Source organism: Carcharodon carcharias, chromosome 8, assembly GCF_017639515.1.
Source record: "Carcharodon carcharias isolate sCarCar2 chromosome 8, sCarCar2.pri, whole genome shotgun sequence".
Taxonomy (NCBI): domain Eukaryota; kingdom Metazoa; phylum Chordata; class Chondrichthyes; order Lamniformes; family Lamnidae; genus Carcharodon; species Carcharodon carcharias.
The window spans coordinates 20,972,989-20,991,191 of record NC_054474.1 but is presented as its reverse complement, the minus strand read 5'-3'; the positions used below and the strand labels follow the sequence as shown (position 1 = coordinate 20,991,191).

Genomic DNA, 18,203 nt, shown 5'->3' with positions numbered 1-18,203 from the left:
TCCTCACTTATCACCCCACCAGCCTCTGCATTCAAAGGATCATCCTCCGCCATTTCCGCCAACTCCAGCATGATGCCACCACCAAACACATCTTCCCTTCACCCCCCTTATCGGCATTCCATAGGGATCGCTCCCTCCGGGACACCCTGGTCCACTCCTCCATCACCCCCTACTCCTCAACCCCCTCCTATGGCACCTCCCCATCCCTACGCAAAAGATGCAACACCTGCCCCTTCACTTCCTCTCTCCTCACCGTCCAAGGACCCAAACACTCCTTTCAAGTGAAGCAGCATTTCACTTGCATTTCCCCCAACTTAGTCTACTGCATTCGTTGCTCCCAATGTGGTCTCTTCTACATTGGAGAGACCAAACGTAAGCTGGGCGACCGCTTTGCAGAACACCTGCGGTCTGTCCGCAAGAATGACCCAAACCTCCCTGTCGCTTGCCATTTTAACACTCCACCCTGCTCTCTTGCCCACATGTCTGTCCTTGGCTTGCTGCATTGTTCCAGTGAAGCCCAACGTAAACTGGAGGAACAACACCTCATCTTCCGACTAGGGACTTTACAGCCTTCCTGACTGAATATTGAATTCAACAACTTTAGGTCGTGAGCTCCCTCCCCCATCCCCACCCCCTTTCTGTTTCCCCCTTTTTTTTTCCAATAAATTATAAAGATTTTCCTTTTCCCACCTATTTCCATTATTAAAAAAAAACCCACTAGAGCTATACCTTGAGTGCCCTACCATCCATTCTTAATTAGCACATTCGTTTAGATAATATCACCAACTTTAACTTTAACACCTATGTGTTCTATTGTACTATTGTCGTTGACATCTTTTGATGATCTGCTTCTATCACTGCTTGTTTGTCCCTACAACCACACCAACCCCCTCCACCTCTCTGTCTCTCTATCTCTCCGCCCCCCACACACACACCTTAAACCAGCTTATATTTCAGCTCTTTCCTGGACTCGAACTCAAGTTCTGTCGAAGGGTCATGAGGACTCGAAACGTCAACTCTTTTCTTCTCCGCCGATGCTGCCAGACCTGCTGAGTTTTTCCAGGTAATTCTGTTTTTGTTTTGGATTTCCAGCATCCACAGTTTTTTTTGTTTTTATGCCTTCTTTACCGCCTGCTGCACCTGTATGCTTACCTTCAGCGACTGGTGTACAAGGACACTCAGGTCTCTTTGCACATTCCCCTCTTTCATTTTATAGCCATTCAGATAATCTGCCTTCATGTTTTTGCTACCAAAATGGATAACCTCACATTTATCCACATACTGCATCTGGCATGCATTTGCCCACTCACTCAGCTTGTCCAAATCACACTGAGGCATCTCTGCATCCTCCTCACAGCTCACCCTCCCACCCAACTTTGTGTTATCTGCAAATTAGGAGATATTACATTTAATTCCCTCATCTAAATCATTAATATATATTGTGAATAACTGGGGTCCCAGCACCAATCCCTGCGGTACCCCACTAGTCACTGCCTGCCATTCGGAAAAAGACCCGTTTATTCCTTCTCTTCGTTTCCTGTCTGTCAACCAGTTTTCTATTCATCTCAATGCACTTCCCCTAATCCCATGTGCTTTAATTTTACACGCCAATCTCTTATGTGGGACTTTGTTGAAAGCCTTCTGAAAGTCCAAATTAACCACATCCGCTGGCTCCCCCTCATCAACTCTACTAGTTATATCCTCAGAATTCCATCATGATTTCCCTTTCATAAATCCATGCTGCCTGTCCGACTCTGCCGTTATATTCCATGTGCTCAGCTATTAAATCTTTTATAATGATCTCTAGAATTTTCCCCACTACTGACGTCAGGCTGACTGGTCTATAATTCCCTGTTTTCTCTCTACTTCCCTTTTTAAATAGTGGGGTTACATTAGCTATCCTCCAATCTGTAGGAACTGTTCCAGAGTCTATAAAATCTCGGAAGATGACCACCAATGCATCCACTATTTCTAGGGCCATTTCCTTAAATTCTCTGGGATGTAGATTATCAGGCCCCGGGGATTTATCAGCCTTCAATCCCATCAATTTCCCCAAAACCATTTCCCTACGAATACTGATTTCTTTTAGTTCCTCCATCTCATTAAACCCTGTGTTCCTCAACATTGCTGGTATGTTATTAGTGTCCTCCTTTGTGAAGACAGAACCAAAGTATGTATTTAGTTCGTCAGCCATTTTTGTTCCCCATTATAAATTCCCCTGTTTCTGACTGTAAGGGACCTACATTTGTCTTCACCAATCGTCTTCTCTTCACATACCTATAGAAACTTTTACAATCAGTTTTTATGTTCCCTGCAAGCTTACTCTTGTACTCTATTTTCCCCATCTTAATCAATCCCTTGGTCCTCCTTTGCTGAATTCTAAACTGCTCCCAATCCTCAGGTCTGTTGTTTTTTCTGGCCAATCTGTATGCCTCTTCCTTGCATCTAATACTATCTCTAATTTTTCTTGTAAGCCATGGTTTGGCCACTTTGCCTGTTTTATTTTTGCGCCAGACAGGAATAAACAATTGTTGCCATTGCCTATCCCCAAGGGGCCTCGCACAACTAGATTGCCAATTATTCCTTTCTCATTACACAATACCAGTCGAGGATGGCCTGGTCTCTCGTTGGTTCCCCAATGTATTGGTCCAGAAAAACATCCCGTATACATTCCAGGAATTCCTCCTCTACGGTATTGTTACTAATTTGATTTGCCCAATCTATATCCATATTAAAGTCACCCATAATTACAGATGTTCCTTTGTTACATGCGTCTCTAATTTCCTGTTTAATGCCATTCCCAACATCTCCACTACAGTTTGGGAGTCTATATACAACAGCCACTAACATTTTTGCCTCTTAGTGTTTCTCAACTCTACCCATACAGATTCCACATCGTTGGAGCTAATGGGCAGAACTTAGCCCTCGATGGGCGGGCAGGCCCCACTGGCTCGGTGGCAGGTGGGCTGCCGAAACGGGCCCCACTGTCATTTTGAGTGGACGGGCTAATTAAGGCCCGCCCGGCGGGCTGCCTGACGGGAAGCGCTATGCGTTTCCTGTGCTGGGGGTGGGGGCAGGGATTACCCAACTGTCAAAGTGCGGTCTTGCGCATGAAAGAGCGCACTGCTCCCTGAGACTAAGTGCTGTCTTAGGGAGAGCACTGAAAGTTTAATAAACCTAAAAAATAGCAAAATAAAAAAATTATTAACATGTCCCTCTCATGTTACAATGTCACACGAGATGGACATGTTAATAAATATTACATAAAGTTTATTAAAGTTTTTAAAAACAGACAGTTGATGAGGTTTCATGTTTTTTCAGAAGCCCACAGGGGCTTCTGGCCTGCCCACCAGCCTTAAGATTGGACAGACAGGTCCTTTAATTGATAAAAACAAAAAACTGTGGATGCTGGAAATCCAAAACAAAAACAGAATTACCTGGAAAAACTCAGCAGGTCTGGCAGCATTGGCGGAGAAGAAAAGGGTCATGAGGACGCGAAACGTCAACTCTTTTTTTCTCCGCCGATGCTGCCAGACCTGCTGAGTTTTTCCAGGTCCTTTAATTGGGTTAATTATCCTGTCAATGGCCTCAATTGGCCATTGACAGGTCGGCGGGCGGACAGCTGATTTCACTATCCGCCCGCCTTCCTGAATGTTTAAATGGGGCAGGACGATGTCGGGGGTTCCTCCCAACATCATCCCGCGTCAGTTTCGCGTCGGCGTGCGGGCCCCGCCCCCAACACGCCAACAGAAAAATTCTGGCCAATATCTTTATTCATTATTGCATTAATTTCCTCTTTAACCAGCAGTGCAACTCTACCGCCTTTTCCTTTTTGTCTGTCCTTTCTAAGTACTGAATACCCCCGGACGTTCAGTTGCCATCCCTGGTCACCCTGCAGCCATGTCTCTGTAATCCTGACCAAATCATACCTGTTTACATCTATTTGCGTGGTTAATTCATCCACTTTATTGTGAATGCTCCTCACGTTAAGGCACAAAGCCTTAAAGCTTGTCTTTTTAACATTACTTGTCCCGTTCCCAGTATTTTTCACTGAGGCCCTGTTTAATTCTTGCCCTTGATTTCTCTGCCTATCACTTTTTTATTCCCCTTTCTGTCTTTTGTTCTTGTCTTTGATTCCCCTTCCTCTGACTCCTTGCATAGGTTCCCATCCCCCTGCCATTTTAGTTTAAACCCTCCCCAACCTAGCAAATGTTCCCCCGAGGACATCAGTCCCAATCCTGCCCACGTGTAAACCGTCCAGTTTGTACTGGTCCCACCTCTCCCAGAACTGGTCCCAATGTCCCAGGAATCTGAAACCCTCCCCTTCACACCATCTCTTCATCCACGTATTCATCTGATATATCTTGCTATTTCTACTCTGACTGGCACGTGGCACTGGTAGTAATCCTGAGATCACTACCTTTAAGGTCTTATTTTTTAACTTACTTCCTAACTCGCTATATTCTGCTTTTAGGACCTCATCCCTTTTTTTTGAACCTATGTCGTTTGTACCAATGTGTACCACAACCACTGGCTGTTCACCCTCCCCCTTCAGAATGTGCTCTAGCTGCTCTGAGACATTCTTGACCCTAGCACCAGGGATGCAACATACCATCCCAGAGTCTCGTTTGCGGCCACAGAAACGCCTATCTATTCCCACTTACAATTGAATCCACTATAACTATTGCATTCCCACACTTTTTACTCTTCCCCTGTGCGGCAGAGCCAACCGCGGTGGAACGAATTTGGCCGTTGCTGCTTTCTCCTGAGAGGTCGTTCCCCCAACAGTATCCAAAGCAGTATATCTGTTTTGCAGGGGAATAGCCACAGGAGATTCCTGCGTTGCCTGCCTAGTCCTCTTGCTTTGCCTGGTGGTCACCCATTCCCTTGCTGCCTGTGGACTCTTAGCCCGCGGTGTGACCACCACTCTATTCGTGCTATCCACGATACTCTCCACCTCGCAGATGTTCCACAGTGCCCCCAGCCGCCACTCCAGCTCTAAAATCCGGGCTTCCAGGAGCTACAGCTGGAGACACTTCCCGCACATATGCTGGCCCCGGGCACTGGAAATGTGCCCGGCTTCCCACGTAGAGCAGGAGGAGCACACCACGGCTTTGAGCTCTCCTGTAGGGATAAACCAGATAAATACAGGCCAGTGAATCTAACATCAGTGGCAGGGAAACTATTGGAAAAAACTCTGAGGGACAGGATTAATCTCCACTTGGAGAGTCAGGGATGAATCAAGGATAGTCAGCATGGTTTTGTCAGGGGGAGACCATGCCTAACAAATTTGATTGAAGCTTTCAAGGATGTGACTGGTTGGGTAGATGAGGACAGTGCAGTTGATGTGGTCTACATAGACTTCAGTAAGGCTTTTGACAAGGTTCCACATGGGTGAATGGTCGACAAGGTAAGAGCCCATGGGATACAGGGCAATTTGACAAATTGGATCCAAAATTGACTTAGTGACAAGAGGCAGAGGATGATGGTCGAAGTTTGTTTATGCGATTGGAAGCCTATGATGGGTGGTGTACCACAGGGATTGGTGCTAGGAGCCTTGCTGTTTGTAGTGTACATTAATGATTTAGATGTGGATTTAGGAGGTATGATCAGTAAGTTCGCAGATGACATGAAAATTCATGGTGTCATAAATATTGAGGAGGAAAGTCTTAGGTTACAGGTTAATATAGATGGGCTGGTAAGATAGGCAGAGCAGTGGCAAGTGGAATTTAATCCTGAGAAGTGTGTGGTGATGCATTCTGGGAAGACTTATACGACAAGGGAATACACAATGAACGGAAGGATCCTAGGAGGTACAGAGGATCAGAGGGGCCTTGGTGTAAATGTCCATAGATCCCTGAAGGCAGCAGCACAGGTAGATCAGGTGATTGAGATGGGATACTTGCCTTTATTAGCCAAGGCATAGAATATAAGAGCAGGGAGATCATGTTGGAGCTGTATAAAATGCTAGTTAGGCTACAATTGGAGTACTGTGTGCAGTTCTGGTCGCCATACTATAGGAAGGATGTGATTGCGTTGGAGAGGGTGGAGAGGAGATTCATCAGAATGTTGCTTGGGCTGGAGCGTTTCAGCTATGGAGAGAAACTGGATAGGCGAGAGTGTTTTCCTTAGAGCAGAGAAGGCTGAGGGGGGGTCCTGATGGTTATACCAAATTATGAGGGGCATAGATAGGGTAAATAGGAAGAAATGTTTCCCCTTAGTGGAGGGGTCAATAACCAGGGGGCATAGATTTTAGGTAAGGGGCAGGTGCTTTAGATGGGATTTGAAGAAATATGTATTCCCCCATTGGGTGGTTGGATTCTGGAAAACACTGCCTAAGGGGGTGATAGAGGCAGGAACCCTCACAACATTTAAGAAACATATAGATGAGCACGAAATGCCATAGCATATAAGGCTATGGGCCACATGCTAGAAAATGGGATTAGAATGGATAGGTGCTTGATGGCTGGCATGGACACAGTGGGCCGAAGAGCCTGCTTCTGTGCTGTATAACTCTGACTCTTAAGAAAATTGCTTGTGTCCTTAATAGGGAACTTTGGGAACAACTTCAAAGTGAAGCCTGGATGAAAGTATTACAAGCGGTTGTGCTGCCCACCCATAAGCAAAATGAGAAAGGGGAGGCAGTGGCGTAGCGATATTGTCACTGAACTAGTAACCCAGGGTAATGCACTTGCACCTGGGCTCGAATCCCACCATGGCAGATGGTGGAACTTGGTCAATTAAAAAAATCTGGAATTAGAAGTCTAATGATCAATAATAAGGAAGGAAATCTGCTGTCCTTACCTGGTCTGGCCTACGTGTGATCCCAGATGCACAGAAATGTGGTTTACTCTTAAATGGCCTCTGGAATGACCTAGCAAGCCACTCAATTGGATCAAACAGCTACAGAAAATTGGATAAGTAATGAAATTAGACGGATCACCCAGCATTTGCCTAGAGACCAGAAGCGGTCCTGGACACCGCCATCACCATCCTTGGCTATGTTCTGTCCCACTGGCATGACAGACCCAGCAGAAGTGGCAGCACAGTGGTATACAGTCAGGAGGGAGTTGCCCTGGGAGCCCTCAAACATGAAGTCTCATGGCATCGGCCAAACATAGGCAAGGAAACCTCCTGCTAATTACCGTCCTCCCCCCCCCCCTCTCAGTTGTTGAACACCACTTGGAGGAAGCACTGAGGGTGGAAAGGGCGTGGAATGTATTCTGGGTGGGAAACTTCGATGTCCATGACAAAGAGTAGCTCAGTAGTGCCACTACTAACCGAGCAGCTATGTCATTTAGAGCTTAGCCAGCTAGACTGGGTCTGCAGCAGGTGGTAGGGGGGAAAAACAAACTTGACCTCATCCTCACCAGCCTGCTGGCTGTAAATGCATCTGTCCATGACAGTATCGGTAGGAGTGACTACCACAGAGTCTTTGTGGAGACATCATGTTATGTGGCATTACAACCATGCAAATTGGGATAGATCTGGAACAGATCTAGCAACAGACTAGGCAACCATGAGGTGCTGTGGACCAGCAGCATCAGCAGGATTGTATTCAGCCACAATCTGTAACCTCATGGCTTGGCATATCCCCCACTCTACCATTACCACTAAGCCAGGGGGTCAATCCTGGCTTAATGAAGTGTGCAGGAGGGCATGCCAGGAGCAGCATTAGGCATATGTAAAAATGAGGTATCAACCTGGTAAAGCTGCTACACAGGATTACTTGCATGCCAAACAGCATAAGCAACAAATTGATAGCTAGAGCTAAGCGATTCCACAACCAACGGATCAGACCTAAGCTCTGCAGTCCTGCTATTTCCAGTCATGACTGGTAGTGGACAATTAAACAACTTGCTGTAGGGGACACGACACAAATATCCCCACCCTTAATGATGGGGGATCCCTGTGCATCACTGCAAAAGATAAGGCTGAAGCATTTGCAACAAGCATCAGCCAGATGTGCTGAGTGGATGATCCATCTCGGCCTCCTCTGGAGGTCCCCAGCATCACAGATGCCAGTCTTCAGCCAATTTGATTCACTCCATGTGATGTCAAGTAATGGCTGAAGGCATCAGATACTGCAAAAGCTATGGGCCCTGACAATATTCCTGCTGTAGTACTGAAGACTTGTGCTCCAGAACCTGCAGCTCCTCAAGCAAAGCTGTTCCAGTACAGCTACAACACTGGTGTCCACCTGGCAATGTGGAAAATTGCCCAGGTGTACCCTGTCCACAAAAAGCAGGACAAATCCAAACTAGCCAATTACCACCTCATCAGTCTACTCTTGATCATCAGTAGAGTGATGGAAGGGTTCATCAACAGTTCTATCAAGTGGCACTTGCTTAGCATTAACCAGTTTACCCAGTTTAACCTCAGCCAGGGTTACCTAGTTCCTGAGCTCATTACAGCCTTGGTTCAAACATGGACAAAAGAGCAGAAAAGAGGTGAGGTGAGAGTGGCTGCCTTTGACAGTAAGTCTGCATTTGACCAAGTGTGGCATCAAGGAGCCCTAACAAAACCGGAGTCAATGGGAATCAAGGGGAAAGCTCCTTGCTGGTAGGAGTCATATCTAGCACAAAGTGAGGTGGTTGTGGTTGTTGGAGGTCAATCATCTCAGCTCCAGGACATCACTGCAGAAGTTCCTCAGCACTACGTCCTTGGGCCAACCATCTTCAGCAGTTTCAGCAATGCCCTTCCTTCCATCACAAGGTCAGAAGTGGGGATGTTTGCTGATGATTGCACAATATTCACCATTTGTGATGACTCAGATACTGAAGCAGTCCATGTCCAAAGTCAGCAAGACCTGGAAAATATCCAGACTTGAGCTGATAAGTGGCAGGTGACATTTGTGCTACACAAGTGCCAAGCAATGACTATCTCCAACAAGAGAGAATCTAACCATTGCCCCATGACATTTAATGGCATTACCATTGCTGAATCCCCCACTATCAATGTCCTTGGGATTACTATTGACTAGAAACTGTTCTAACCATTTTAAGTACCGTGGCTACAAGAGCAGGTCAGAGGCTTGGAATCCTATGGCGCTAACTCACATCCAGACCCCCCAAAGCCTGTCCACCATCTACAAGGCACAAGTCAGGAATGTGATGGTATATTTTCCACTTGCCTGAATGAGTGCAGCTCCAACAACTCTCAAGAAGCTTGACACATCGAGGATGAAGCAGCCCGCGTGATTGGCACCCCATCCACAAATATATCACTCCCTCCACCACTGATGCAAAGTGGCAGCAGTGCATATCATTTTACATGATGCACTATGGGAACTCACCACGGCCCCTTAGAAAGCACTTTCCAAACCCAAAACCACTACTGTCTAGAAGAAGAGCAGCAGACACTTGGAAGTTTCCCTGAAAGCCACTCGCCATCCTTACTTGGAAATATAATGCTGTTCCTTCAGTGTCACTGGGTCAAAATCCAGGAACTCCCTCCCTAAGAGCACTGTGGGCATACCTGCACCACATGGACTGCAGCAGTTCAAGAAGGCAGCTCACCACCCCTTCTCAAGAACAATTAGGGATGGGCAGCCAATTCTGTCCTAGCCTGTGACGCCCACATCCCATAATTGAATGAAAGAAACTTTTGTGGATTAACTTTGAGTAATTCTATTTTGTATCTCCATTTTTAAAAAAATGCTGATCCATTGATATCTATTCTGTTTCTTTGTAGGTTCTGTTGGTGCCACAAATATGAATGAACACAGCTCCCGTTCTCATGCTATTTTTACCATTACCATTGAGTGCAGTGAAAAAGGAATTGATGGAAATATTCATGTTCGCATGGGCAAGCTACACCTCGTTGATCTTGCAGTAAGAACTGGCAGAATATCTAGAGAATCCTTGAACAAAATGGCAGAACACCCTGCCTGCTCTTTGTTGATTACTCATGTAACTTTGCTCTCGCTACTCCAGAATTTGTAGTATCTCTTAATATCTTGATTTTTAAAAAAATTTTCAACTTCCAATGTTCCCAACCTATCTGATTTCTTACTGAAGCCCCAAGTTTCACTGACTTTTATCCCTCCCCCACCTTCCAGTTTTCTTCTTGTATTCAAATTCATTCCTTGTGCAATCATCTGGATTAAAAAAGAAACTCAAGCTGGGCATCACCTTATCGCTTCCAGATTTACCTCATCCTTTTGAATTTTGCTTGTGTTCTGAACTTTGTTTATATTTCTCAATTAATTTTTTTTCAAAAAACACAGCAAATTACTTGAACACTCTTCCATTTTGTACAATGGTATTCTCAAATGTGTTCACAATTGGTGGCAATGGGTGCCTTGCCTGCTGGCTGGAGAGCTAGTGAAAGTCTCACTTCACCTCTTTTGAGGAAGATCAGCTGTATTAAGGACCCTGGGTATGGAAATCCCACCTGGTGAGAGGTGCTGGTCAGCTATATTAAATGGCAGCACCACCGTAGAGGTAGTGGCTGCTGCCTTGGGACGCCCACCTGAGGCTCGATCCCAGGCCACAGGCGAGTGATGGTGGGAGGGGGCTCACAGTGGGGGTTGAGGATGGGTGAGGGAGTGCTTGGCAGCAAGGGCAATGTGATGCCTCTCAGTGCAACCCCCTCCTCTGTGCTGGGTTCCTTGATTGACCATAGTGCTTTTGAAGGAGTGATTTTTTTTATTTTCTCCCACCCCCGCCGCTCAACATCCCTCTAAGGAGCCTTTAAGCAACACTGCTTGGGTTTGTTTGTTATGCTTACCAGATGGTGAGTCTCCCTCCTGCTGCTGGGTTTCTGGCAGTGGCGACGGAAGCTCATCCAGGGGCCTGCCAGCCATTGATTTAATTAAGGTGGAGGTGGGAAGAACCCCACTTGTCACCATCCCACTTGAGCCACTTGATTAAATGGCCCCTGCCATCAAACTCACCATGGAGGAGAGAATTATATTCTACCTGATGTATCTTTTTGCACAGCTGCTAACATTGACATAAAAAGCAATTTTTTGAAAATCCCAACTCCCTTAAAGGTTCTCTGTCACATACAAGTCACAAATCAAGATAGAATATTCTCCACCTGTGTAACTTAGTGCAGGTGTGGAAGTACTGCAGAAACTCACCGCCACCAGGACAAAGCAGTCTGGCTTAAACATTCCTTTCAATATCTGTGTACCATGAGTACTTTCTATAAGATGCACTTCAATGTGTCCAATCATTCATTGGGCAGTACCTCCCAAACCCACAATTTCCATCAACTAGAACAACAAAGACAGCTGGTGAATTGGAGTACAGCCACGTCCAATTTCCCCTCACCGTCTTGACAAGAACATGCACGAACATTCTTACATTGTTGCTGGGTTAAAATTCTAGAACTAGTAGTGTTGACCCTGGTCTGATATCTTGAGGATTTCTACTTCTGTGGTCGTCTTCTTAATTAGCTGCCTGAGCCATGGTTTGATGTTTCAATATTTCAAAAATCTCGATTTTTCTTTAATATCTCTAGCTTGCTTTTTTGAGCATTTTCCTATAAGGTTGCCAGGAAGTTTCTTTTCTCCTAGAGACAGTCTTGCACACCCACTTCTAGGCCTGCCCTTCTGAGCTAAGCACCCGAGTTGCTACCTGTGCCTGATGCCAAGGAGAAGATGCCATTTTTTTTTGCCCAGTTGCTACATAGATTTTCTGCTTTTGAGACAATTGCGTTTTCTGCTTTTGCAATAAAACATCATTAAATGCATGAGTGAACTGATTAGCAAGTAAATTATGAAGTCAGATTCTGCCGAAAGTAGCTGCCTGATGGATTGTTATTGGGAATCCGCAGGGTGAACTGAAAGTCTCATTCCTCTTGTTTTTTATGTCATAACACACTTGTAATGAATGGAATTTCTATTGCAAAATTATATATTCGATTTTTATTCATAATCATTAATAAAATCTGAAAAGACATTAAGTTAGAATTCAGTGGAATTATTACCGTAACTACCCTCTCTCCCTTATCCCTCCCTTAGCATCCAATCTGTGCCTTGACATTCTTCCACTGGCTTCATCTCTACATGCTCCCTATCAATCCTTCCCAGAGGAGTAATTGCATATGACAAGCTTGCCTATAGTTTCCATTGTAAGCATTGACATGGGAGTTTATAATGGAATTATAAAGAAAAGTACAACTTTAAATGGAGAGTAAATTACATCTACAATCCTTGTTTCGAATATCCCTCCATCTTCTAATACTACTTCACCTGAAGGCAAACTTTGATCTTGACTTCACTGTCGCTAGGTCAAAATCCTGGAACTCGCTCCCTAACAGCAATCTGGGTGTGTTTACACTATTTGGGCACAGCTGTTCAAGGCAGCTCACCCACCACCTTCTCAAGGGCAAGTAGGGATGGGCAATAAATGTAGGCCTAGCCAGTGATGCCCACATCCCATAAATGAATTTAAAAAAACTCCTTTGCAACTCCATTGACTTATTTATAATACTCATACAAAAACATTCTAAATAAGAAATGAGTTATTTAGCCTAATCGATTTCACCTTTTCAGACTACTGGTCTTAGTGGCTCACTATTACTGTATCTGTCCATTTCATAAGTTAATCCAGAGCTATGATCTCAACTGTTATTCTTGGAAGCCTAGTCAAGGCATTGATCACAGTCTTTGCAAATAAATATTTCTGTTGCAAGTATGAATAATGATAAAATAAACCTGTATTTAGATGCAGTTCATCTGGGAGAAAAATTAAGTCTTCCATATTTGTGGCATTTCTTGATATAACAACAGGGACCAAAATTGAAGGGAATGTAATACACTTTGGCAACCAAACGATCTTACAAAGAGCAAATGTGCATGTATCATTTTGCAGTTAACATTTTTTTGCCCCAAAAAATGAATTTTATTCCTCGGTATTCTTGGTCTGCACATAATTGCTAAATTAAGTACACATTTTAAAAAATTGTAACGAAACATGCACATCCAAAATGTCATGACCTGTCTTTCCTCTTTACAAATGTTAATGAACATTTTGTGTGTTTCAGCACTTTCCAATTTTAGATGAAATGATTTTTAAAAGCATACGTCAGAAATAACTTCTGTAACCACGAAAAATGGAAGGTAATAATGACAATTTTTACAAGAATATGTTGAGCATCAAAGGATTGGCCCATATTATTTGCTTGCAGGGTTCTGAAAGACAAGGAAAGACTGGAGCCACAGGACAGCGATTAAAAGAAGCAACAAAGATCAACCTCTCATTATCCACCCTGGGTAATGTTATCTCCGCTCTTGTTGATGGTAAAAGTACACATGTGCCCTACCGTAACTCTAAACTGACACGTCTACTCCAGGATTCATTGGGTGGCAATTCAAAGACTATGATGGTGAATCTTTATTTTCCCTCTTATTGACACACACAGTGCATTGAGAATAATTGATACAATTTTTGATTGCATTTAAACAGTGTGAATGGCATATGCTTTAACAGCCAATTTTTCCTTTAATTCAGGAGATATCTTATTTAAAAAGTGACTAAATAAGCAGCTAGATGATTCTGTGTTCTTATTAGATTGTTGGGTACGAAAGAATATAAGGATAGTGTGGGAAGGTGGATTTGAGGTAGATCAGCCATGATCTTATTGATAGGAGCAGGCTCAAAGAGCCAAATGACCTACTTACCTTCTGTTTCTTATGTAGTACTTATATAAACAGGGCTAACCACATAGTCTATTTCTGTGCTCTAATTGTCTTACGTAATCCTTTGTATCCCAATTGCCCCAGGCTGGCATTTATGCTCCAATTAAGCCTTTTCCCATCTTTCCTCACCTAAATCTATCCGTGTAATCTTCTGTTGCCTTGTCCCTCAAATGCTTGCCTTGCCTCTCCTTAAATGCATCTATGCTATTTGTTGTAATCGCTCCCTGAAATAGCGAGTTACACATCCTCACCACTCTTGGCTGAAGAAGTCTCTTCTGAATTCCCTAATGGTTTTCTTGGTGACTATCTTATATTGATAAGCTCTAGTTATGGTCTTCTCTACAAGTGGAAACATTCAACCCAATCTATCAAAACTTTCATAATTTTAAAGATCCGTAATTGGTCATCCTCCACCTCCTTTCAAGAGAAAAGAGATTTAGCCTGTTCACCATTCCCTGATACTGGTTTCTTGTAAATTTTCTCTGCATCCTCTCCAGCACCTCTATATCCTTTTAATAATATGGTGAGCAGGACTGCACGCAGTGCTCTGAGTGCGGTTGAACCAAAGTTAGGAATATTAGGGAACATAGGAAATAGGAGCAGGACCGGGCCTTTTGTCCCCGGAGCCTGCTCCGTTCTTCAACTAGATCATGGCTGATCTTCTAACTCAATGCTACTTTCCTGCTCTATCCCATATCTCTTCATATCTTTAATATCTAAAAATCTATTGATCTCTGTCTTGAATATACTCTGACTGAGCCTCTACCTCAGCCCTCTAGGGTAGCAGTTTGATGCAAGTTTAATATAACTTCCCTACTTTTCAATTTCATCCCTCTGGAATAAATCCTACAGCTTGATTTGCTTTATTTTATGGCTTTGCCAATGTGTGGCATAACTTCCAGTGATACTCTGAGATACCTATATTCCTTTACCCACCTAAACTTGCACCTTTCAAGTAATGAGATCTCCTTATTCTTCCTACCAAAATGTGCAACTTCACATTTATCTGTGTTGAATTTCATTTTCCATTTATTTGTACATTCTGCAAGTTTATTAATGTCCTTTAATTTGTAGCAGTCCACCTCTGTATTGACTCCCAATTTGATGTCATCCACAAATTTAGAAATTGTGTTTTTGATTGTAAAATCCAAATTGTAATGTAAATTGTGAACTGTAGCAGTCCCAACACTGATTCATGTGGATCACCACTACCCTCCGCTACTGTACCCTTTATTCCCACCTACCGTCTTGAAGCCAGCTAGCAATCTACCACCTGTTCCCTGATTCTGCATTCTTTGGCCTTATTCATTAGTCTGTTATGGGGCATTTTATCAAAAACCTTTTGAAAATGACTTAAATTGCATCTAGTGCATTATCATTGTCTACAATTTCTGTCACCTCCTCAAAAACTTAAGTAGGGTTGTTCAAGCAAGACTTTCCCTTTTAAAATCCATGCTGACTTTATTATATTTTTCACTTTTAGATGTTCTTTTATTGTTTCCTTGAGTAGGGATTCCATTATTTTTTTCTCTACCACTGATGTTAAGCCAGCTGGTCTATAATTCCCTGGGCATGTTCTATCACTCTTCTAAAATACAGATATTAGGTTAGCTGTCTGCTAAGGCCCCTGGCATTACAAGTTTTTATCACAAATTAAATATATATGATAATGCCTTTATCCTTGTATTCTTTTAAAGTTCTAATAGTATAACAGTACAATTAATAGCTACAAGTTAAAAATATTCTCCATATACATGGTAGATAACACCCTAATGTAAAACCTTTTCTGCAAGTGTGAGGGGGGAAGAGTTGTGATATGACTTAAGGTTTATCTAAAATCCAAGTTTTATTGGAAAGTTAAAATTCAGTGTAGTTAGCTCAGGAGTTCATGTTAACTGATGAGTTGTTTTGTCCGGCTGCATTTTTCAGAAGATTTTAACAGACATTGACTATTTTTAAAGGGTGGAAGATTTATTTTACTGATGAAGTTTAGTTACTCAGATGTGGGTGTCTCCCATATTCCTTTCTGATTTAATGACCTTCTTGGACCACAAACCACCTGCAGCTAAATGGATGAGTAGTCAACCTAGTTCCAGGGTTGTATTCACTTCACCTTGTAAGAACGCATCTATACTCTCTGCTTGGCACCTACTTATAGCAAAGTAACCAAGAATGACAGTTTAACATGCAGGATTGAACTTGCATCACATTTATCTATTCACATTTTCTTTATCAGTGTGCAAACATTGGACCAGCAGATTACAATTATGATGAAACCATCAGCACTTTACGATATGCAAACAGAGCAAAGAATATCAAAAACAAAGCCAGAATTAATGAAGATCCTAAAGATGCATTATTGCGCCAATTCCAGAAGGAAATCGAGGATCTTAGGAATAAATTGAAAGAAGGTATAGACCCAAGATGTAGAGGAACATTGAGCTACTGATGAAATAAGAATAGTGATTGATTGAAATTTTTAATAATTTGCAGGGGAAGAAATCTCTGGTTCAGAAATTAGTGGCTCTGAAGATGATGATGAAGAAGCTGAAAGTGGAGAGGGTGGAGAGAAGAAAAAGAAGCGAAGAGGTAGGCATTTGATGTAAACTTGGGTTATGTCCCTATTTGATAAATGATGAAAATGGGGATGGGAGTGTTCAAATTTAGTGTGGTAGTGAGCTATGTTTTACGATAGATTTGTAGTGGTCAGCAATAATTAGCTTTCAAGTCTTATTTTGATTCTCTCTCCCCTATTTAACCTATTTTGAACTGGGAAAGTTGAAGCCACAACTTTGTTTAGCAAGAGTAATGGTGCTCCATTTATTTAAAAAAAAACTTTGCATCAATATAAAAACAAGAGTCAACCTTGTGGAACAATGCTGCTATAGTGATATGATGCCTTTATGTAATGCAGGTTGTGTATTTATGTCTCTCGTGCTCGCGCCCCCCTCGTGCTCGCGCCCCCCTCGCGCTCGTGCTTTTTCTCTCTCCCTTGCGCGCACTCGCTGTTCTTAAGAAAAAGCAGTTTGAGTTCAGTTGGAAGTAGCTGCCAGAGAGACAGATAGCAAGTCCCAAACTGAAGTTGAAGCCAGGATTCCAGAGAGGATTCCCTGAGAGGGAACTGCAAAGAGAGCAGATTTCCCAAAAGAACTGAAAGGCCCTAAGGCCAAGGGGTGAGGCAGAGGAAAAGTCCCAAGAAGAACTTCTAGTCAAAGGAAGAACGGGAGTCTGGAAAAGGTCCTGTTCTGTGGAAGTGACAGAGCAGAGGGGAATGCTCCAAACTTAAAGGGAGAAAGCTGCAGGACACAGTTTTAAAGTAACATAGGCGTGGGAGAAGCCAGAAGTTCCAAACTCATTGCTATGGGCACATGAAACGGTGGTGTTCTGTTAGCATAGCTGAGTCAGTGAGAGAGTGGTGAAAGAAAGCTTGAATGCATGTGGTGATCCAAGGGAGAGGAACATCAGAAATTCTGGAGGTGGTCCCTTACAGAAAGCATCTGAGATAAAGCGTTGGTTCGGGAGAAGATTCCAAAGCAAGTTCTTGTAGAGTGGAGATTGGAAACCCTCATGTGAAAGACAAAGTTCAGTGAGTCTGATTGGCTCAGTGTGACAAGCACCTGGGGGGAGTTGAGGAGGGATCTGTAGCATATGTCTGTTGTGGCATCTGTCACTTGGTTTTAGAGTGTGGTGTGGATGACCACAGGTCGCCCATTGGTTTACGTGGACTGCGTACTTCTGTGAACATTAAAGTATAAGGTAGCTTTTGTAACTTGTGTTATCCTTACAAATCTGTATATATCTGTAAAGGTATAGTTGTGGGTGAAGAAGTGTTATAATATAGTTCATCTTTTCTCATTTAATAAATGTTTTATTCTTTTGTTAAAAGTTCATCACCTGACTCCTGTGACTCTGTTCAGTAGCCACTCTCCACATAGCTAAACAAAAAATAAAAGTTAGGATCTATCAAGCCGTGTTCCACCCTGGGATTTGGCTTGTACAATAGAATCAGCTGGGATCATAACATGACAACTGATTTTTCATTTGCAGGTATTTTAAAGCTGATTTCAAATCCTAAAGCTGCCATAGTGGAATTTGGACTCCTATTAATCCACCCCTCTGGATTACTTGTCCAGTAACATAACCACTATGCTGTCATACCTTTTGTGTTTACGTATATCAATTCTCGTATAATGCTTAGTATCTAACTGTAAAGGAGAATTGACGGTATGCTCTGGGGAATGAAGAGAAGTCAATCTGTGGAATTTAAATGAGGCTAAGGAGTTAAAATAGCTCAGACCTTTATTTTGGAACAGTGGGCAAGTTTCTGTTGCTCACCTGCCAAAGACTGGGCCAGAGGTAAAATTTGGGCTGGAGGTTTGCATTTTAGTCTACAATTCTTTAAGGGATGTTATGGGTTGCTTAAGCAAATTTTGAGAGAACTATAGTTCAAAATAAATTCTGTTTCATTGAATTATCTTGAGTCCCTTATGATAGTATCTGCTTTTTTAAAATTGCTAATCTATCTTTTGTGATTGGTTTGGTTTGTTTCTGG

General features: G+C 43.0%; 1 protein-coding gene across 2 annotated transcripts in view; it reads left to right on the top strand.

Moving 5' to 3' along the window:
* Nucleotides 1-18,203, top strand: part of kif3a (kinesin family member 3A) — a 100,874-nt gene that overhangs the window by 39,902 nt on the left and 42,769 nt on the right. For both annotated transcript variants that reach the window (XM_041193337.1, XM_041193338.1), the window contains exons 6-9: nt 9,694-9,833; nt 13,141-13,338; nt 15,888-16,062; nt 16,145-16,240. In XM_041193337.1, the coding sequence (XP_041049271.1) occupies nt 9,694-9,833; nt 13,141-13,338; nt 15,888-16,062; nt 16,145-16,240 (609 nt within the window). The remainder of the gene's footprint in view (nt 1-9,693; nt 9,834-13,140; nt 13,339-15,887; nt 16,063-16,144; nt 16,241-18,203) is intronic.